The 21,739-nt window shown below is 47.6% G+C and overlaps 3 protein-coding genes across 5 annotated transcripts; all 3 read right to left on the reverse strand.

Annotated features, from left to right (window-relative positions):
• Positions 1-4,613, reverse strand: LOC135384129 (endothelin-converting enzyme 2-like). Its single transcript, XM_064613347.1, has 2 exons — positions 4,527-4,613; positions 1-2,138 (listed from the first exon to the last, which is right to left on the reverse strand). Exons 1-2 carry the CDS (start codon positions 4,530-4,532, stop codon positions 84-86), a joined length of 2,061 nt encoding a protein of 686 aa, XP_064469417.1. The 5' UTR covers positions 4,533-4,613; the 3' UTR covers positions 1-83.
• A 439-nt stretch (positions 4,614-5,052) lies between these two features.
• Positions 5,053-9,418, reverse strand: LOC135384130 (neprilysin-1-like). Its single transcript, XM_064613348.1, has 2 exons — positions 9,228-9,418; positions 5,053-7,593 (listed from the first exon to the last, which is right to left on the reverse strand). The coding sequence occupies exons 1-2, from the start codon at positions 9,231-9,233 to the stop codon at positions 5,821-5,823; spliced, it is 1,779 nt and encodes a 592-aa protein (XP_064469418.1). The 5' UTR covers positions 9,234-9,418; the 3' UTR covers positions 5,053-5,820.
• A 5,708-nt stretch (positions 9,419-15,126) lies between these two features.
• LOC135384131 (uncharacterized) lies at positions 15,127-21,179 on the reverse strand. Of its 3 annotated transcripts, XM_064613349.1 has the most exons (3): positions 20,981-21,179; positions 19,391-19,576; positions 15,127-17,932 (listed from the first exon to the last, which is right to left on the reverse strand). In XM_064613349.1, the coding sequence occupies exons 2-3, from the start codon at positions 19,458-19,460 to the stop codon at positions 15,783-15,785; spliced, it is 2,220 nt and encodes a 739-aa protein (XP_064469419.1). In that variant the 5' UTR covers positions 19,461-19,576; positions 20,981-21,179; the 3' UTR covers positions 15,127-15,782. The 3 variants fall into 3 exon arrangements, 2 of the variants coding, with proteins under 2 accessions (XP_064469419.1, XP_064469420.1); XM_064613350.1 differs by having other exon boundaries at positions 19,391-21,179; XR_010420268.1 differs by lacking the exon at positions 19,391-19,576 and having other exon boundaries at positions 17,845-17,932.
• Positions 21,180-21,739: the final 560 nt, after the last annotated feature.

The following is a 21,739-nucleotide window of genomic DNA, read 5'->3' on the forward strand; positions in this document are numbered from 1 at the left end:
ACCAATCTCATCGGGCATATATTTAATTTGGGAGTATTATTTCGTGGGATGTGATATAAACTAGCTATGGTCACCGGTAGCGGTCACATGTTCTGGACATCATTACAAGAAAAAGTTCGAGTGAACTGAGGTCGATGTTTCAAGGGCTCGTTGCATCGCAATGCTGGGTAAGTGTCAGAAGGCTGGCCACACAGAATATAACACGTAGCGACAAAAAACATTGCGTCGGACGACAAGTGTGGCAGATGACGAAATCGAACATCCTCAGCATATTCCGTTGCCTTCCTGTATGCTTCCCAGGCTACCTCTAGTGCAGCTGCCGCATCACGCACTTGTTTGTTCGTGTGCTCGTCAAGAGATTGATTTCTGACTGAGCCTCTGCTCCTGTTGGAAGACCCGGTCATAGCGATTGCCGCCGAGGCGATGACTGATCCTAAGGCAGCGTACTTGACTGCACTCATGACGTTAATGTCGTACAGTGGAAGCATCATCGCGTAGGGCGGTAACAAGTACGTGTGTTCAGCTTCATTGTAAAGACTGTAGGCCTCACTCGTGGCGAGTAATCCAAATATGAAACGTGTGCTGACCAACCTCCAAAGGGTCAGGTTTCCGCGCGTGAGGAAATCGTGAATGACTCTGCGCCAGTTCTGGAAGATGAAAGGACCCATGTCACTGATGTTGAAGAATATGGCGTTCAGAAAATCGGAATCCTCAAAGCGGTCTTGGTATTTGGTCATTAAGTGTAGCTGTTGTCGCAATGGAGAGTTGACATAAGGTGTACCCATCCTGTCTTCTGCAGCCCCGGTCCTAATAAAAGCGACTTTGCCAATGTCATCGATTATCTCACGTACTTCTTTTATGGAGGCGCGTGGAGCGTACATCTCAGAAAACTTCGCGTAGATCGACCACCCCATGTAGGTTTCTGTGAGTTGAAGACAGAGGTTACGGTTTTGTAGATCTGCACGTTTTCCTATGTCGGATGGGTCAAAGTCTCCCACATAGGCGCCCAGAACTTTGCTATTGATGAAGGGAGCACACTGTTGAACCATAATCCAGCCTACTTCGTAGTGAATATACTTCTCTTCCATCTTGTTCCAAAGTCCGCTAAACGCCCGTAGGTAATGAGAGTCATCCTCGCTGATAAATACTGGGGCATCTGCAGGGAGGACAAGCTCCTGTGTCACGAGTCTTAACCAACGCTCGTAAGAAATTTCATGTGTCAGGTTCGCCAGCTCATGCAAGTTCTTCGGTGGGTTCGTGGAAGTGTCCTTGCTATAGTTTGTGAGATTATCGAGTATTGCAACTTCGACTTGGAAAAATTCGGAGTATGGAAGCATGAATTCTTCCCGCGTACGTGCACCTTTTGTCGCATTTTGAAACGTCTCGTAGTACCATTGGTACCTTCCCGAGTTTTGAATTACGGCGGCCCTTTTCTTGTAGTTGGAAGCTTCTGCTGCACCTCCATGAATGACCAATGCATTTCCACTGTTTTCAATATTCAAAAGGTTCGTTATCCTAAGGATCCTGAAAAACCTGGCCAATGACAAGAGTACGTCCGCCTTCTCAGAGATGCTGGGCCAGTCTGCGTTGCTTTCAGAGAGAATATTTCTGAAGCCGTGCGTATCTCCACGATTCTTCCTTGCAGCCATTCTGCACGCTTGAAAGAATGCTGCCGCCTTTTCATGTGAATTCTGACCATATCTAGGAACATTTCCCTGGAGATTGTCGTTCAGAAGCGCAAGAAAGTGGTCCAGGTGGCTACGGTAGACAGACTTCAACTGAGCCCTGTTCCAGCCATCACAGACGAAGACGTAGAAATTGTCGCACGGGTCGAGATGGTGGTTGATGGTCCTAGTGAGCATTACTTCGAACGCACTACAAGCTTGCGAATCGCAGAGCAGGTAATGTTTCCGGCCGCTGAAGTGCTTGATGACAAAATAGGTTACAACACCCAGCAACAGAAGTACCGGGATGAAAAAGATCATTATGCGTTTGAACTTCTGTGCCGGGGAGCGTTCTGAGCTTGACGATGCAGGTGGTGTCAGCACGTACAGGGCGTTGATTGCGAATTTCGTGAGACGTGTGGGTTTCCGAGGTAGTTTCAGTTGAGACACTGCACGACTGGTTGACGGCGAGGCCTGTTGTAAAGAAAAACGTGAGCTGAAAAACGAAACTACAGCTAGAAATTCAAACAAACAAACAATTGTACATAACGAGAAGTAGCCGATGCGAGCTACAAACAGAGAGGACAGCAAACGCATCGGCCGTAACGCCGAAGGACAAAGGAATTACTCAAAACTTAGTGGTCTTGTTGATGGAAGACACTCACGTCACCAACGAGCGTAAAAAAAACTATCATTGCGTAGCAGATCTCAAAGAGGCTGAGAAACCATCTCTAGACATGCGTGTTTAGTGCACTGCTTGTAGTACGTACTATGCTCCAAATTTACTTGTCTCCAAGTGTACGCGTTTTCACGAAACTCAATAGACAGAGTTTGACGCCAAACGGGGAATTCTCTTCGACAGGAACATACACTTATCATGGTAACAGGCAGCGTCGCACACAAGCTTATGTAGGCTGTAGCACGTGTACTTTTGTAGAATATGAGGGAGAGAGCGACGTGCCTCTCTCGCACTCCCACATTTTCTGTGTGGAGTAACTATCAAACGGGGAACCAGATTGGCGTTGGACTCTTGGATACAATATCATTTCTTTAAGGCACATTTGGTGCCTCCGTGTCCGCATGGCGTCACACTGCTTGGAGGGGTTCCTTTATGGCGCTTCAGTGGGGAGATTTAGAATAAGTTGAAGAATTAGAAGACATTAGCAGATTGCAACGTCTTTACGATAACGATTCCGAAAACATGATAAGCCAAACACCGAATTCATTTAAAGTGATGGCTTCCTTTGATCACGACGCTGCGCACGTGGGTAACGTTAGACTGGGTGGTGTCAGAAGGTCACGTGATACGTGATATCCTCCCATCAGGGCGAGACACTCACCACTGAACGCCCTTGTTCAAAGCACTGCGGACGAGGCCCAAGAAGGCCGAAAGAGCTGTCCACTCCTGGTGGCGCGACGTTTCGGACTTCTACGTATACGTTCTACATGCAGCCAAAGAGCCTCGGCTATTTCCTCACTCTAAAGGACATCACTGTTCTTGCACTGGGTTTTCAGTGGCGAGCCTCTCAGCCTGACTGGAGGATATCATGTTCCACGTGACCTCCTGACGCCACCCACTCAAACGTTGCCCACTGAGCACTGCTGAAGAGGCCCAAGAAGGCAGAAGCAGTAGTTCGGTGCTGGTGTGGCAAACTGGAAGTTGTAACCACTTGTAAATACAAGATCCCTCAAGATCATTCAAATTAAGGAGGCAATCAAGGAGTTTTTCAATTTCTCTAAAATCCTGAAACCCGCACGTACACGTTCGAAATACGATGTTTGAAATATTTGATGTTACGATGAAATTATGATACGATGTTTGTTTGATGTTCGAAATACTGGAAATTTGGTGTACAAATGGGCCGAAACCACTGTAATCGGGAGCGCATGCAGGACAGCGCTCATTTCACTTGAGAGGGTCACGTGCTTTGGAGGGATGGAGATAATTAGCGTAGGTGCTGGTGACGTAACGGGTGAAATATGTAAAACCTGGCCTGACATAGCCTTGCTGATGGATGCACAGTCCACGTGAACAAAATCTCCAAGTGGTGAAATATGTAAATACCTGGCCTGACCTAACCTTAGTGATGGTTAGTACAGTCACAGACGCTCAACATGAATACAGCCTGCAATAGCACACACCCGTCCTTTTTCATTTCACTTTTGAAGTCTTCACCCACTGTCTCGACACTATAACCTATGTTTTGTAAAAAAAAAAAAACATTTTCTACATCCTCAGATCCAGAATTGCTGATCCAAAATTTTTTCAACAGTACAAGACAAAACAGGTTTTCCTCTCCTTTCAATTTGTAGAAAACCTGACTGACCTTTCCTTTGAAAACAAATAGATTGCCCCCACCTCGTAAGAAATCATAACATATACTGCGAAATTCCTCAGCACACGGCTCCTTATTCTCCAATTTTCCTCCCCAGGCGGCCCTCACTGTCAACACTTCTCCATCTTTCAAGATGGCGGCCTCCACATCTGTTAGGCTTAACAAGGCCGTCGCTGTGAATGAACGCCTTCAAATGGTACTTTACAAACGCACACACAACTTCCTACTCAACACTTTTTCATAATTCTTATGTTTCCGATACCCTATATCACCTCTCATTGACATCGAAGCATTATTTCAATTTCAATTTCAAACGCACTTGATCATTTTTAAAATTAAAAAGGCCGCCTACGGAACTACCCCCAAACTAAAACAGACTCCTCAGGGTGAACGTAACACGGCCGACACTATACTCCCTACAAATTTTAATCCCTGCAAATTTTAAGCGTATACGGAGTTAGATAAACCTTTTGCACGACAGTTGAGAAAAACGGGAAACCCTTCGTAGTAGCGACGGATTACTTACAGCCATGGAGCCTGATTGATGGTTCAACGTAGCCCTTCAAGCTGGTTATTGAGTAGCTCCTGGAAGGTAATAGTAACTGAATGTAGCCAAGTCAGCCAGAGAAGACAGCTCAATTCTTCTTCTTCTTCTTCTCCCCAAGAAGATGGCCGCGATCCGCAGCTCAATTGATTCAACATTCGTGAGCGCGTGGCGGCTATGCTCTAGGCACGTCTTCCTCTATACTACTCTCGTTCTCACGAAAGAAATTCATTTTATTGTCACTTCAATTACTTTATGTACTTTCTCTTCCGGTCTAATATTTAATAATGGTCATTTAGATGACATGATTTTAAAATTACTTTATGTCTTCACCTCACGTGTTCTACCAAAACAGTTGTGACAGTGCTAACAGTGCTGTGACAGTATGTAGCGCTCCTACAAGGTTCTTAGGGTAAGGTTTGTCGACGATTCTCACTCCCTTGCTGAACATGCACGAATAGCCGCAGCCCATTTCTGGTGATGCGCGTAGTACAGGACGCAAAACTGATAACACAACACGATCTCCATTTTATTCAAACATAGGTGCGCTCTGGAAACAACCGCGTAACACGGAGGAACTAAGGCGAGCCTACAGTTCGCTACAAGTCGCTGTGGAAGATGATGCGCAGCGTGATTACTAGTGGAACAGTGGAAGAATAAATATATACATCTCGAACGTCGCGCATGCTGTCCAGCCTGCTAAGGGATGAGGACTAATGTCTGATATTTAGAGTAGTGTGAAGATTAATATCCCAAGCGAAGCCTTTTGTGCACGCTTGCGTTCTAAGCAGATCATGTGACCTATTAGACGAAAGATCAGACCAAGAAAGAAAAGACAAGCAGTATATGTGTTATTGATACCGCTTCAAGAAAACATATTTGAGAGTTACATGACACTCCATTCAGATTATTTCAGAGTATGGTATCGATACTTGCCGATATCGATCGGCAAGTAAGAGAGGTGGCTTAGGCTCATGACGTTGGAAACAGCTTGCACTTCTCGTCAGGATTCATAGCTGTATTCCGTCGGCAGCCGAAAGCTTCAGAAAATTCCTTGAGGTGTTTTAAGGGCTCGTTGCACCGGAATTCGGGGTGAGCTTCTTTAGGCAGGCCGCACAGAATATAACATGTGGTCACGAAAAAAACCTCGGCAGACGTTAAGTCAGGCAAACCACGCAGTCGAACGTCGTCAGCAGGACCCACAGAGTTCCGGTACGCCTCCCAGGTTACGCGTACCGCACCTGCTGGATGAAGCACCTGCTCACTGAAGTTGCCGTCAGCAGAGGTGTTCATGATACAGTCTACTTTCGTTAAGCGACCAATAGTAATGGGACATTCCCAAAGCAGCCGAGCCGATCAAGGACCCCAAAGCACCATACTTGACCGCTTTGATGACGTGAAGGTCGTAAAGTGGCATCATCATAGCGTAGGGCGGCAGCAGGTATGTACCTTCGAGATCGTTGTAAAGATTATACGTTAGATGTCTTTCGAGTAACCTGGGCATGAAATGCGTGCTGATCAATTTCCAAAATGTGTGGAGGCCCCGAATAACTTCCTCCCAGTTTTGGAAGATGTAAGGACCCATATCGGCGATCTTGGAAAATGCGCCGCTGAAGTTGAAGTGTTCAAATCGGTCTTGGTACGTCGTGAGTAAACCAAGCTTCTTCCGGAAGACGGAATCCGTGTAAGGTGAACCTGGTGTCATCTTTCCGTATATCTTAGGAAAAGCAACGCGGCCAATGTCGTCGATAATGTTACGTACGTCCTTTATCGACTCCGCTAGTACGTTCCCCTTCAAGAAATTGGCGTAGACAGGCCATCCCAGCATGTGTTCTGTAGTCACGAAGCAGTAGTCGCGGTTTGTTATATCTGTCAAGCTTCCCGGCTGAAATGGCTCGAAGTCGCCGACATATGCACTAAGGACTTGTCGATTGATGAAAGTGGCGCACTGTTGTATCATGATCCAACCTACTTCGTAGTGCAGGTGCTTTTCATCGACAATTTTCAAAAGCCCGCTGAATGCGCGGATGTAATCGCTGTCCCCGTCGCTGATATTCACCGGGGCATTTGCGGAAAGACCAAGTTCCCGTGTCACGAGTTTTAACCAGCGCTCGTAAGGAATCTCGGCCGTTAAGTTTGCCAGGTCACTCAAGTTCTTCGGAAGGCTTTTGTCGGCTACCTTGGTGTAATTTGTTAGATTGCCAAGTATCGAATCTTCAACTTCCACGAATTCAGAATATGGAAGGAATTTTTGTTCCAGCATGTATGTAACTTTGGTCGCATTTTGAAATGTCTCGTAGTACGTCTTGTAATCATACGTTCCCGGGATTTTAATTAATGTTGCTCTACGCTGGTATTTGCTAGCCAACTGAGCCCCTCCGGATATGACCAAGCTGCCTTCGTTCTTATCGATGTTCAGAAGGTTCCTGATCCTGAGAGACTTGTAAAATCGAACTAGTGATCGGAGTACGTCCGGTGCCTCTGAAATAACGGGCCAATGCACGTCGCTTCTGTGAAGTATTTCCCTTAAACCAAACATGTCTCCACGCTCGTCATCTGCAGCTCTCCTGCACGCCTGGAAGAAGGCTGCCGCCTTCTGGTCAGGACTCTGGCCGTAGCGAGGAACATTTTCCTGGAGGACTTCAGCTAGCAACTCCAAAAAGTTATCCACATGGTTCTGGTAAACAGACTTGGACTGCCCTTTGTTCCAACCGTCGCAGACATAGGCATAGAAGTTGTTGCACGGGTCGGTTTGTTGGCTGATGGTCTTACGGAGCATGTTTTCGAGTGCGCTGCAAGCTTGTGAATCGCAGAGTGAGTAGTGGACACTTTTCCGGACGGTTCTGCCACCAATGGTGAAGTAGATGGCAACTCCGAGCAATAGAAGGGAGATGATAGAAATGACGACTCCAATGATTTTGTTTCGTGGAAACGGTCGAGGGGGATCTGTTGGATGAGCAGGTGGTGATAAGGATTGCAGAGCCCTGACAGCAAATTGGACGATTTTCATTGGCTGCGGTTTTGGATTTGGACTCGTTGGAGTCACGGCCTGTTATGTTGAAAGAGAGAAGACAGTAAGATATATCAATAAACCTTCCGTTTGTACCACTGACCTCTACAGTTTGATCATTGCAATGAACGCCACTTCCAGGCATACTTGTAGATAACTGAATAAACGAAACGGATTGAGCCCGTTTAGTAGCAGGGGTGATTAGTGTGGTGGAAGCAGGGATTTGCACAGCATCTGAGTATTTTTGCAGAGCCATGTTCGAATTCGGCAGGAAGGGACGCCTTCTGTTTACTACCTTACTTATTCATATAACATATATATTCTATGTTGCGAAGCCTTAATGAAGTGTTAGGGGGGTGTGCGTGTGGGGCCGAGGAGTCGAAGGGACACCTTGGAAAATCTCCGTCCGGGAGGAGTGACGTGTTCCCGTCCGTTGGTACACTATAAAAATAAGAACTTGACCGCACTTCAAGGTGGAGGCAAACCACTGCACAGAATACCTTTGTCACTCACAATTTGTGGAAAGGGCAGGACGTGCGCCTTTTTTTTATGTTATTCGAGATGGTGATTGGTTAAGAGCGTGCTATTTTGTGAAGTTCTGTTTTTAGAAAGCATAAGAAAGCTTCACATATATTTTATATAGTTTCATATATTTACATGAGGACACGACGTCTCTCGAAAGGTCTACCACATCTACGTTCTCTCCAATTCGGAAAAATTCAATTTCTCTCGAATCAAATTAATCAAAGTGCTCCGAGTCCAAAGTCATGACAAAATCTCCTCCGAGATTATGCAGCGTTGAGTCCATAACGTTCAGACAGCCAGATTTTTCAATACGATTTTTTTAAAACGTTAGGTGAAACAGCCCGTATATTTAAGCCATAGTGCTTTACGGTAAAACCCAGTAAAATCATCGATTGCACAGATATGTAACTCTGGGTAACAGCCCAAAAACTCCGGAAACGTAACATCCACGGGAGAGCGCTACGCACAGTCGCTCGGCATCTGGTGTTATTCTGAAATGCGTCATGCGCCCTTTTTTTCGGCTCATTTTCAACCCGAAAATCGGCTTTTCCAGGTAATATCGCACGATTTTAACGTATGTTGCAGTTACTGAAGTGAAACCGCGATTTTGAAAAAGCATAGAACCCGAAAAAACTATATATGCAGGGTGTTTGATAAAAAAAATCGTATTGAAAGACTTGTCTGAACATTGTGGGAACAACGCTATTTAGCTCGGGGGAGATTTATCTGTTACGCGCGTTTGTCAAATGTAATTCACGAGAACTTGAATTTTGATCTCCGAAATTTGCCAAGACCACCTCAGTCTTTTTTTTTTTTTTTACAGACACAAAGCTTATGCCAGATTTACCCCTTTGTATTATAAACTACATTCACTAGTATACAATGACAATGGCCGGAAAAAGATTCCGCAAACTGTCGTTTCGATGCGTGGATGCCGGTTGCATTGCCGGCTGTATAGTTCGTGAGGTAACGTGCGTGTTCTTCGCTACTTTTCGTTAGACAGCCCTACTGCAAATACAAGCCGGCAATACAGCCAGGCAGGGTACAAATATGGATGACACAAACACATGAGCTTCCAAAGTCCAAGAACCAACGGCGCAGTGTAACGGTAGCATTCCTGATCTCAAATGAGGAGACAGAGTACTTACCGCCATAATGGCTTGATGCAGGGTAGCCTGGATGGCTTCAAAGTGGACAAAATGTAAGAATAGCAAGGTGATACCGAGTGAGTCAATTCTGGCTTCGTGCTGAACGGCTGAGCACGCGCGGTGATGCACTGACCGCGCTGACCTCGATACTTGAAACACGCGCTTGTAACTTTCTTCTAATTACCGCCCGATTTCATTGACTATCATCCCGTCTAAAATGCTAGAACACATCGTTTTCTCATATATTTTTACTCACCTTAACTGTAATAATTTATTTCATAGTAATCAACACGGCTTTCTGCAAGGTCTACTCTTGTGATATCCAATGGACCATTTCCACGTACGCGTCGTTCTTCTTCCTTCTTCTTCGTCCCACGGAGAATGGCCATTAGCCCCAAGGGAGATCGGCCAGCGCTATGAGGATGTCTAACTGTACTATGACTTGACGGTGGCAATTTGGGTGGAGAATGTGAAGGTTGGTGGAGAATGTAATGGTTGAAGTGGTGGAGGTGCTGAAGTTCGCTTGTTTTGGCTCCATGGCACAAGGGCAAGCATCGTGCATGTCGTTGTTATTTGCATAATTGACATGTAGAGGCATTGTAGTATTCATTAGTAGTAGACATTGTAGTAGGGTCATTATGTAGTAGTCAGTGTAGATGCGTGGCTGTGTGTTTGACCGTAGCTTTCCATTCCAGGTAAGTAAGAACCCGCGGAGTTGGATACTCTACACTGAAAGTGTGGCACGAAGTTATACTTGGGGTAAACCAAAGCAATCAGATGCCATTGTAACCTTCGGCCACCCTTTTCAGACTTATGTTGCTTTGACTCGCCTCGTGCGAAGGAGCCACCGGAATTTCTCAGACCTAATGAGCTCCTTCGGCGTGCACGTGGTAACACTCAATGGGTGATTATGGATGCAAAGGTGGGATGATGCAAAGGTGGGCTAGAAGCGGCGCGAGCGAGAAAGGAAATCTGCAAGCCCAACCGCTACCGACCTATCCCAGCTGGAAGTGCTGGAGGCTCCAAACGAAAGGAGGGCTGCTAGGGACACGGGAACCCCCAACAGACGGAGTGGAAGACTTATATTGGCCTCTCGAAGCCTAGCGTAAAAGCTGCATTGCATGAGGAAGTGCTCTACCGTCTCGTCCTGGCCACAGTGGGGACACGCGGGGGATGAAGAGCGGCCGGCTCGGTGAAGATAGAAGTTGAGGGGGAGGGCGAGGCAGCGAGCGCGCGTCAGCGAGACCTCTGACTGCCGAGAAAGGCAGGAATTCGGCTTCCACGGGTAGCACAGATGGGCGTACTTAGGGCGCAAAATGCGGCCAGAGGATAGCCGTGCAAAATGTTTGTATCTGGCGACACACACATGTGCAAGGGTAGGCAGCAGGCCAATAACCGCCCCAGAGAAGGACATTTTTGCGAGGGAGTCAGCGGTCTCGTTTACAGCAAGCCCACGGTGATCAGGAACCCATGTTATGATGATATCGCGTATGTGCGAGTGAGCGAGCGTAAGCAGAGTGGAGAGCAAGTTCTGGGAACGGGTCGCCAAAGCGGAAACGACTGAGAGTGAGCCTGAAAGCAAGAGCACCCTTTCCCAGGTGGGCGGGACCCTTTTGAGAGCTAGAATCATGGCGAGGAGCTCGTTATGAAATGGAGGGGTGAAATCTGGGAGCCGCACCGGGAACTCGAAGTCAAGCTGAGGGAAGAAAACGCCGACCCCAGAGCGCCCCTCTGAGACAGAGGCGTCAGTTGCGACCACAAGATGTAGCAGAAATTGATGAAGATGGTTCGTTAGCACTGTCTGCAGAGTACGCAAAGGAGCATGACGAACACTCGTGGGGAAGATGTCAATGACACTCACAGAGGGAGGGTCCACCTGGGCCCCAAGTGGGAGGACATCCAAGAGCGAAACCTTTAATGGCAGAAGGAGTTGCTGGGCGAAAACTAATTGCGGAGTATTTCTACGGTGCCACTGCCGAGTTAACCACAGCCGAGCATCCATGAGAGCCGCATTATTTGACAGCGCAAGTGGGTTCTGGCGCTGAGACAGGAAGATGCTCACAGTAAGTAGCCGGAACCGAGCTTTGAGAGAAGGCAACCGGGCCTCAAGGAGAAGTGCATCATTAGCCCAATACCGGGGAAGGCCCAAGCAGAGGCGGAGGGCCCGCCGCTCCAAAATGTACAGCTTGGTTAGTCGCCAGTCAGGCAGGGAGGAAAAAAGCCAAACTCCAAAATGGGTCGCACGTAAGAACGGTACACGTAGAGCAGGGCATACGTACGCATGCCGACACGGGGGCTAGAGCACCGGTGGAGGACGCCGATTGCCTTCGTTGCCTTTAGACACAAGTGATCTATGTGGTGACGCCAGCTCAGCGAGTCGTCGTACCACATCCCCAAGTACTTGAGCTGCTTAACTTGACGGACCGATTGCAGGCCAACTTGCAAGTCGATGGTGACTGGAGTGTTCAGCGGGAACACGAGCGTGGCCGACTTGTCCACATTCAGGGAAAGGTGCATAAAGCTCATCCAGGCTGCCAGGGTGTCCAGGTAGGCTTGAAGCTTAGCGTACAACTCCGACAATGAGGGCACCGAAGCAAAGAAAGCAATGTCGTCCGCATACGTAAAAGTTGTAATGCTCGGGTCGCATGGGAGGGAGCTCATCAAAACATTGAATAATATGGGAGAGAGCACCGATCCTTGGGGGACACCCCTACTCTGGGGGTAAGATGAAGAAACTAAGGAACCAGCAGAGCAGAAGAACGAGCGATCACAGAGGAAGGCCATGGCCCAAGCAACCAGGTAAGGGGGAGTGTTAGCGTTCACTAGCTCCTGGAGGAGCACCAAATGCTCTACGCTGTCATAGGCGTTCCTGGCGACGAGAGATGACATGATGAGAAGACGACGAAACGATGATGACAAATTAACACAACGTGGGCGCAGCTGGCATTTTTTTAGGATATAGCAGGATAACATTTGTTTTGAATGATACAGCATGCTCCTGTGGAAGCACTCAACACGTGGTACACCCCGAAAAAGTACACGAAAACTTGTTAAGGCATTGAAAGAGGTTCTGTGTTCCAGCCTCAGAACATCAATTGCCGTCATCTTGTTAAAGCATATTCGTAACACTCATGTTTTCATGCCAACTATCACGGCGACGCTTGTAGAGTTCGACGCAACATATTACAGGCATTGAGAGAAGCTTGAAAGCGCATGCGCAAATACCGGCAAAGAGAAAGATCTTGGGGACGGAGAGCATGACACGTGAGTTCTTCGTCGCCATGCACTCGAAACCATCTTTCTTCATGCACCCAACGGCGCGAATGCAAAGCTCCCTCTTCGTTCGGTGATGCTTTTACGGTGGGAAGCGGAAGAACCATACACCGACATTTATGCCTTTCATGTTTCGGCAGTGGACACATCATATATAGGCATTGCGAGAAAAAGCTTCGTCAACTCGCATCACAGCCTACAACATGTTTTCATGCCAACAAACATGGTGGTCGCCACCAGAAGTGGCTGGGCATGCGCATACGCGTACCCAGAAATGGTCCATGATCCTCCTTTATTCGTGACATACAGTGTAACTTGGACCATAACGTACGCACTGACGCCATTCTTCTTGATTTTCGTAAAGTTGTCTTTACTGAATCTTCATCCTCTTCTACAAAACTGGTTCAAAAACTATTTGCATACAGTCGTTAACAGGTGACACTCGGTGATGATTCCCTCTGATCACCACTTCCTGTGCTATCTAGCGTACCGCAAGGGTCAGTACTCCGTCATCTTATTTTTCCTATTTTTATTGACGAACTACGGACTAGCACGTCTTCAAGCATTCGTCTGTTCGCAGATGTGTACAGCTTGGGATAAAAGTTTACGGAACACGGCACCTGCGTATTTCTTCATCGGAGCGCTTTCCTGCTAGCTATCACGGCTCCACTAGCTCCACTACTCTTTACTGCTAGGTTGTCGCTCCATTGGAGAAATGCGACACCCAGGTGTTCCGTAAACTTTTGTCCCAAGCTGTACTAGAGCACTGCACGGGCCCAATTTTCAGGCCCGTGCCCGGAACAAGCCCGACGTCTTCTATAGATCCCCCCCCCCCCCGAACCGGCCCGAACACAACTCCGCCGGCCCAGACCCAACTCGTACCCGACTGTTTTGATGCTCAGCCCCGGTCCCAGCACACCTCCGCTCTAAATGTTCTCGAAGCCCGGAGGCGTATTTAGATTTATTAAACAGCACAGCGCAGCGAGGCAAAGGACGCGGCTAATTGGTGGAGAGTGAGGAGGTACACTCGAACGGATCGGCAAGCACGGCGGGTCGGCCCCGATAGCTCAGTCGGTAACGTGCTGGCTTGCTGAGCTCAAGATCGCGGGTTCGATCACGGCCGAGGATGGTAGCAATGTGGGGGAGGTAAACATGTGGGGGAGGTAAAAAAAATTCAGTTGTGCAGACTCACGAAATATGTTCCCGTACGTGCCCGACCATGGCCGGCGTTGTCAAGCCCGCACACGGCCCGGGCTAGGTGGCCGAATCCCGAGCCCGGCCAAGGCCCGCACAAAAAGACACAAAGCCCGGGTCCGTGCAGTGCTCTACTGTGCACTCTACCGTAGTATATTTTCTCTCACCGATCATCTCACCCTTCAACGCGACCTAAATTATATCTTCTCGTGGCGTTCTAACTGGAAGCTTGCCCTCAACATATCGAAGTGTTTCACCGTTCATCCCTTTATTCTCACACGTTCAAAGCAGCCCTATCAGTCCCATTACACATTAAACAACTCTACTCCACTATCCCGAAGTCCAACTCCTACAAACACCTAGGGGTTAATCATGTTCCTACTCGGAGATGCACGAAACACGTTAATAAAACCGCTAAAACAGTGCTAAAAACAAATAAAGATGACACCGGAGGGTCGGACGCACTGCACTGGACCTTTGTTGAAAGTGCATCGCGTTCGTTCGGTGTGGTCATTATTTGTTTTTAGCACTGTCTTAGCGATTTCATTATGTGTGACCAACAGGCCCAAATTGGTACCTTGTTGAACCACGTTACATCAATTGCAAGTCACACACATCGTAGACTCGGATTCACACGTCGCAACCTCAAGCATGCGACACCATTGGTGAAAAAAATTTGCGTAAACAACGCTGATACGCCCTCAATGAGAATGCGCTTGGTGTGTACGGGTGCGTATCTCATCTTACCTTGCTCCTGCTCCTGCTTAATGTCCTGCTTGAGTCATTATAGAACCGTGCTGCTCGTTTCATCCCTAACATTTACTGTTATCCCTCTAGTATCTCTTTAATAAAACTACCTCTTGGTCTATCTGACCTGGCGCTACGCCGAAAGTACATCAGGTTGCAGATGCTTTTGACGAAACATTGCGCAATCTCGCAAAATTTCAGGGGGTCTCTCGCAGTTCTTTTTTTGCAGGGGTGTGAGAAGGCGTACGGGAAGCTGCATAAATTACTAATTTGAGGACAGCGCAAAAGGTGCATTGTAAATGAACGAAATTGGACCTTGATGTTCCGATGTCACAAATTAGAGGCTTCTGTTTACATCGGAATCATTCTACGCCGAATGATCCAGGCGACCTGCTCGATCACCCCTCAGTTCTTTAAAAAAAAACATACTCCGGTCTACCAATCTGCGGAAGTTTAACTAAAAAATATCCACACGCTCTGCAGTTACATCCTCTGAAAATTATGCGTTTGGGCAAAGAAATCGCCTTTGGCACATTGCTCGGGCAAAGATGTGTCAACCTGTGCCACGAAACCCTGTCCATGTGGATAAGTCCGTCCTCTCGGCGTCTTCCTTCGTAATATAGTTTTCGGCTTTTGTGTAAATTTCGACCTCTCGAGACTGAAGTGCAGTTCAATATTTTTCACCAACTCTTTGGTAAATGTTTATTGGTAGGACGGCTTAGCCATGGAAAAAAAATCTATACTGTATAGTCCAATGACCACAAACCAATCCAAAGCTAATACCACAGTATATGTGTGACGGGAATTGCCTCAGGACGACAGCCGCTGATATATTTAACGTAGACTGCTCTTCTGGGCCCAGAAGAAGAACAGTCTGTTATATCAGGCAGATTTGAAAATTTATCGCGTTCCGCACTTCGACGCTAGCGGCGTTATGTACGCGAACCAATACCAATCCAGACATTTCTCCCCTGACGTCACCCCAGTTTAAGAAAGCACAACGAAACCGTTAGGAGCTATCTCCTCGAGCATATATTTAACTTGGCAATATTATTTCCTAGCATGCCATATAAACTAGCTTTGGTCACGTGGCGATCTCATACAGGAATAAAGGTGACATCTACAGAGGACGTTTTTTTTTTTTTTTTTTTTTTTTTTTTTGATTGGGTGTTAGCGCCGCGAAGCAACTGTGGCTATGAGCGACGTACAGATGTGGACAGACGGAGAGAGGATAGCAGGAAGGAGTGGGGGACAGTGGGGTTAGTATGCGTCCTGGGCCGACTTCAGGGGGAACTGTGCCGACATTCGTCTGGAAAGTCTTCGGAAAACCCAGGGAAAACCTCAGACAGCACAGCCGGCGGTAGGATTCGAACCCACCACCTCCCAGTCTTCAGCACGACCTTGGTTACCACCAACGAGCGGACGCCTTGGCAGAGGACGTAGGTCGTAGAGCTTCAACTCAGGATCATTAAAAGAGACATCATTACAAGAAAAAGTTCCAGTGAACTCAGGTCGATGTTTCAAGGGCTCGTTGCATCGCAATGCTGGGTAAGTGTTAGCAGGCTGGCCACACAGAGTATAACACGTAGCGACAAAAAAGATTGCGTTGGACGACAAATGTGGCAGATGACGAAGTCGAACATCCTTAGCATATTCTGTTGCCTTCCTGTATGCTTCCCAGGCTACCTCTAGCGCAGCTGCCGCATCACCCACTTGTTTGTTAGTGTGCTCGTCAAGAGATTGATTTCTGACTGAGCCTTTGCTCCTGTTCGAACACCCGGTCATAGCGATGGCCGCCGAGGCGATGACTGATCCTAAGGCAGCGTGCTTGATTGCACTCATGACGTTATTGTCGTACAGTGGAAGCATCATCGCGTAAGGTGGTAACAAGTACATGTCATCAGCTTTATTGTAAAGATTGTAGGCCTCACTCGTGGCGAGTAATCCAAAAATGAAATGTGTGCTGACCAGCTCCCAAAGGGTCATGTTTCCGCGCGTGAGGAAATCGTTAACAACTCTGCGCCAGTTCTGGAAGATGAAAGGACCCATGTCACTGATGTTGAAGAATGTGGCGCTCAGAAAATTGGAATCCTCAAAGCGGTCTTGGTACTTCGTCATCAAGTGCAACTGTTCTCGCAATGAAGAGTTGACATAACCTGCACCCATGCTGTCTTCTGTAGCCCCGGTCCTAATAAAAGCGACTTTGCCAATGTCGTCGATTATCTTACGCACTTCTCTTATAGAGGCGCTTGGAGCGTACGCCTCCGAAAACTTCACATAGATCGACCACCTCATGTAGGTTTCAGTGAGGTCGAGGCAGAGGTTGCGGTTTTGTATATCTCGACGTTTTCCTGCGTCGGACGGGTCAAAGTCGCCCGCATAGGCGCCCAGGACTTCCCTATTGATGAAGGGAGCGCAATGTTGCACCATGATCCAGCCTACTTCGTAGTGAATATACTTCTCTTCCATCTTGTTCAAAAGTCCGCTAAACGCCCGTAGGTAATCGCAGTCATCCTGGCTGAATACCGGGGCATCTGCAGGGAGGACAAGCTCCTCTGTCACGAGTCTTAACCAACGCTCGTAAGAAATTTCATTTGTCAGGTTCGCCAGCTCATGCAAGTTCTTCGGTGGGTTCGTGCTAGTGTCCTTGCTATAGTTTGCGAGATCATCGAGTATTGCAACTTCGATTTGCAAAAATTCGGAGTATGGAAGCATAAATTCTTCCCTCGTGCGTGTACTTTTTGTTGCATTTTGAAATGTCTCGTAGTACCATTGGTATCTTCCTGAGTTTTCAATTACGGCTGCCCTCTTCTTGTAGTTGGAAGCTTCTGCTCCACCTCCATGAATGACCAATACGTTTTCACTGTTCTCAATGTTCAAAAGGTTCGTTACCCTAAGAATCCTGAAAAATCTGACCAATGACAAGAGCACGTCCGCCTTCTCGGAGATGCTGGGCCAGTCTACGTTGCTTTCAGAGAGAATACTTCTGAAGCCGTGCGTATCTCCACGATTCTTCTGTGCAGCCATTCTGCACGCTTGAAAGAATGCTGCCGCCTTTTCATGCGGGTCCTGCCCATATCGAGGAACATTTTCCTGGAGATTGTCGTTCAGCAACGCCAGAAAGTAGTCCAAGTGGCTTCGGTAGACAGACTTCAACTGAGCCTTGTTCCAACCGTCACAGACGAAGGCGTAGAAGTTGTCGCACGGATTGAGACGGTGGTTTATGGTCCTACTGAGCATTACTTCAAACGCGCTACAAGCTTGCGAATCGCAGAGCAGGTAGACTTTCCGGTCGCTGACGTGCTTGATGACAAAATAGGTTACAACGCCGAGCAACAGAAATACCGGGATGAAAAAGATGATTACGCGTTTGAACTTGACGATGCTGGAGGTGTCAGCACGTACAGGGCGTTGATAGCGAATTTCGTGAGACGCTTGGGTTTGCGAGGTAGTCTCAGATGTGACACTGGACGACTGGTTGTCGGCGAGTCCTGTTGTAAAGAAATACATGAGCTGAAAAACGAGACTAGAGCGAAAAATTTAAAAAAGGTATATGAAGAGAATTAGCAGAGGCGAGCTACAAACAGAGAGGACCACTAACAAATCGGCCACAACGACCAAGAAGAAATTATTTCCAAATTTAAGGCTCCTGTTCGTGTAGACACGCACGTCGCCAGCGAGCGTGAAAACCTGCATCTTGCCGCTGCAGGACTCAAAGGGGCTGAAAAATCATCTCTAACCACGTGTGCTTAGTGCACTGCTTGTAGTACCGTGCTCCAAACATTCGATTCGCAAAGATTTACTTGTCTTCAAGTGTACGCGTTTTCAGGAAGCCCGACAGACAGAGCGCGACACCAAACGCTGACGTTGGTGACGCGACGTTAGGGAGGTAAGTAAGTTGTTGTAAGACTTGTTGGGACTTGGGACTCGATGTAAATGGACTTCACTGTCCTCGCACTGGGTTTTCAGTGGTGAGCCTCTCATCCTGACGGGAGGATATCACGTTCCATGTGGCCTTCTGACGCCACCCACCCAAACGTTGTCCACTTGAGCACTGCTGAACAGGCCCAAGAAGGCCGAAACAGCTGTCATGAGCTAACGGCACTAACGATCCCAATCACGATGGGCTGTGCCATCACCCAGTAATAAAAGCGACTCCTGTTTCCTGTGTAAACACTATCGTCATAGCACACTAATATAGCTGTGGTGGAGAGCGCGATCAGCCTCGCAGGCTCACGAGTGCGAGCGCTTTTGTTAGTGGAAGGAGGAGATGAAGGAGAGAAAAGGAGGAGGAAGGGGGAGGAGGTTAGAGGAAGTTCTGCTTGTGCTGAATGTCGTGTGAAAGGAACGTCGATAAGGTTTATAGGAGATTTGAACGCATCACGAAGGCACGATGGCAATCAACAAGCCGCCTTTTCCTAACTGTATTTTTGGGAGCCAGTTTGACAACATCTGGACGTACGTATCCGCGACTTTACAAGCTGATCTCGAAGCGACCGCGCGAAGAAAAATGACGCCGGAAAGCCTAGGGAGAGTTTACACGGCCAGTCATTGATTCTGCTTTCACTTTTTCGTGGAGTTCAATCGGCATGTTCTCTATCCCTCCTTTTTACTTTTCTCCAGTTTCCTTCTTTTAAATTAGTAAGTTTGTGAATCCTAACAAGTCCTACCAATTTGCAGCTCCAGTAAGCCTAGCAGGAGGGCAAGCAGCGGCCGTTCTTAAAGGTATATAGTTCGCTCGGAACGAATCGCATTATTTTATAGGAGAAGGAAGTACGTACCGTACATTACCAAGTTTCTTCGTTAATTCGTGTGAAGCTGTACGTTATAACTCAGTATCGAACATCGAAATGCTGGAATACACGTGATTTGAAATTGCCCCACATAGAGGCGTATGCGCGACTTGATGTGACAACACTGACGTTCCGAGGGCGTTCCCATCCCATCACCTGTCCGTGCAGCGGACCCCGCGTGGCTGTCATCTTCCCTCCCACGTGACCATTCCCGAGTTGATGTCATGCAGCGCCACGTGAGCGGATGAGAGGCTTTCTAGTGTTCTCCGTGTGGACCTGCACGCGCCTCATGTTCTCAAAGGTCTTGCAGGGGCGTTGTTCGGAGTCAGATGTTCATGTCACCTGCATGGCATGTGTTTCAGCTGGCTTAGAAACAGCTTTAACCTAAAGTGTCAAGTCACGCTTTTTCACTTCTTGCTCGCTGTCCGACCAGCCTTCCTGGGGACGGCGTTTTGTCCCACTTTGGTGACAATAAACTTCGAATGGTAGAAATATGAACAGTAGAAGCGCTTTCAAGCGGGCTGTTCCCATCTTTCTTCGATCTAGCCAATAGGGCTACTTAACGCGTTGGCAAACGAGTCATTACCAATTTCAAAACTTGCAAATTTCGAAACCAAAGCTCGCCTGCCCCCGATTTGTCCATCAGTCTGCCGTGTTTTGATGATCAATCATCGCGGCGTCGACGATCATCGCGAAATGGAAGTTGTTGAAAATACCCTCATCATAGAGAAGGAAGAGGTGACTCAAGCGCAATCTGCCTCAGTCACGGACCTCATGCTCACGCACTATAAATCAAATAAACGTTTGGGTTGCATATATCCTCGAGACTCTCCTAATTCTTAACAGAAGCGTACTGTGTTTAAATCGAAACGGAATAATTCAGCGAAGACTTCGGGGCTATTAGTTTCCCTTCATATCTGCATGTCTGAAGCTACACCACAGAGAACACATTCTAGTCGAAGTATTTATGCGTTATCATTAGAAGCCCCATTTCGAAGAGAAGCCGGCGTCGTAGCGTGGTGACCGAGGTTTCCGTGTACGGCGCAGCACGTGACGGAAGAGAGCGAATCAGGCTGCACTCCGCAAGCTGATTCGCTCTTGTCCGTCACGTGGAAGCGTGGAGACGTGGCAGCTGGAGCTTGACTGCTTGAGCCGTCGTCAGTTGCGCCTCGTCTCTGGACAAATTCAGTGTGTCTCGTACGTTCTCAGAGAGTTTCGAAAGCGGCTGAGTTTGTATATCATGTCATGTGGCGTCTGTCATGTGTCATGTCTGTATGTGGTGTGCTGTGCTGTATGAGGTGTGATCTAGGCGCAACGGAGAAGCATTTAGAAGGAAGCCGAATCTCTAATGCTAGCGCATTGTCAACGCATTAATTACATCAATCGCCCTCAATTTTTTTTATATGTGTACGGTAGGCAGCATGTAAAATAAATAAAGAAATGATAAGAACGAAAAGCAAGAAACATCAAAATAACAGCGCAGGATGTAGGAGAAATAAAAATGAATGATAGCACTCGTTCAACCCGGACGTAACTGACCTCGGAGGTGGAGGTTTATGGCCACTTTAACCTGGTCGTGGCTGACAAGTCAACATTACCAGAATGGCGGAAAGGTTGGAAATATCCCTGTGTCGCCAATGTGCACCGGTTGTCCGTTGTTCGAAATTCGACCTTGTTAATTACAGATGAGTTTGCACGACAGGTGAGAAAAAGTTAACTATTTCGTAATAGCGTCGTAATACTCACAGCCATAACGCCTGATTGATGGTCCAACGTAGGGCTTCGAGATGATTCTTGCGTGGCTCCTTGAGGGGAATAGAACCTGAATGAGGACAAGTGAGGTCAGAGAAGACAGGTCAACCAGTTCAGTGGCCGTGAGCGCGTGGCGCCAATCCTCTGGACACTTCTTCTTCTGTAATACCGTCGTCGTCACGATATAAATCGATTTTCAATTACTTCAATTACTTTATGCCCTTGCAGTTCGGGTCAAATATTTGATAATAGTAATATAGATTGCACGATTTTGAAATTACGCTTACCAGCGTTATGGCCGAGCGGGTTAAGGTGTCCCGCTCGTTTGCACTAGCCAAGGTCGTGCTGAGGTGGTGAGTTCGAATCCTACACCAGCTGTGCTGTCTGAGGTTTTCCCTGGGTTTTCCGAAGACTTTCCAGACGAATGTCGGCCCAGTTCCCCCTGAAGTCGGCCCAGGACGCATACTAACCCCCTTTGTCTCTCACTCCTTCCTACTGTCCTTACACCATCTGTCTGTACGCCACTCATAGCCACAGTTGCTTCGCGGCGCTAGCACGAAATTTAAAAAAAATACAATCGATGTGTTCACCTCACGTATTCCACAAAAAATGGTTTTGCATTCGACTTATTCGTAGTGTTTCAGATCATGTATCGTAGCTTATAGGGCTATGACTGTCAAATGGAGGCTGCACTCTACTAACGTACCCGTAGTGCTGATGGCGTATTATAGGCCTCACGTGAAGGACCAACAG

Source organism: Ornithodoros turicata, chromosome 2 (genome assembly GCF_037126465.1).
Source record: "Ornithodoros turicata isolate Travis chromosome 2, ASM3712646v1, whole genome shotgun sequence".
Taxonomy (NCBI): Eukaryota; Metazoa; Arthropoda; class Arachnida; order Ixodida; family Argasidae; genus Ornithodoros; species Ornithodoros turicata.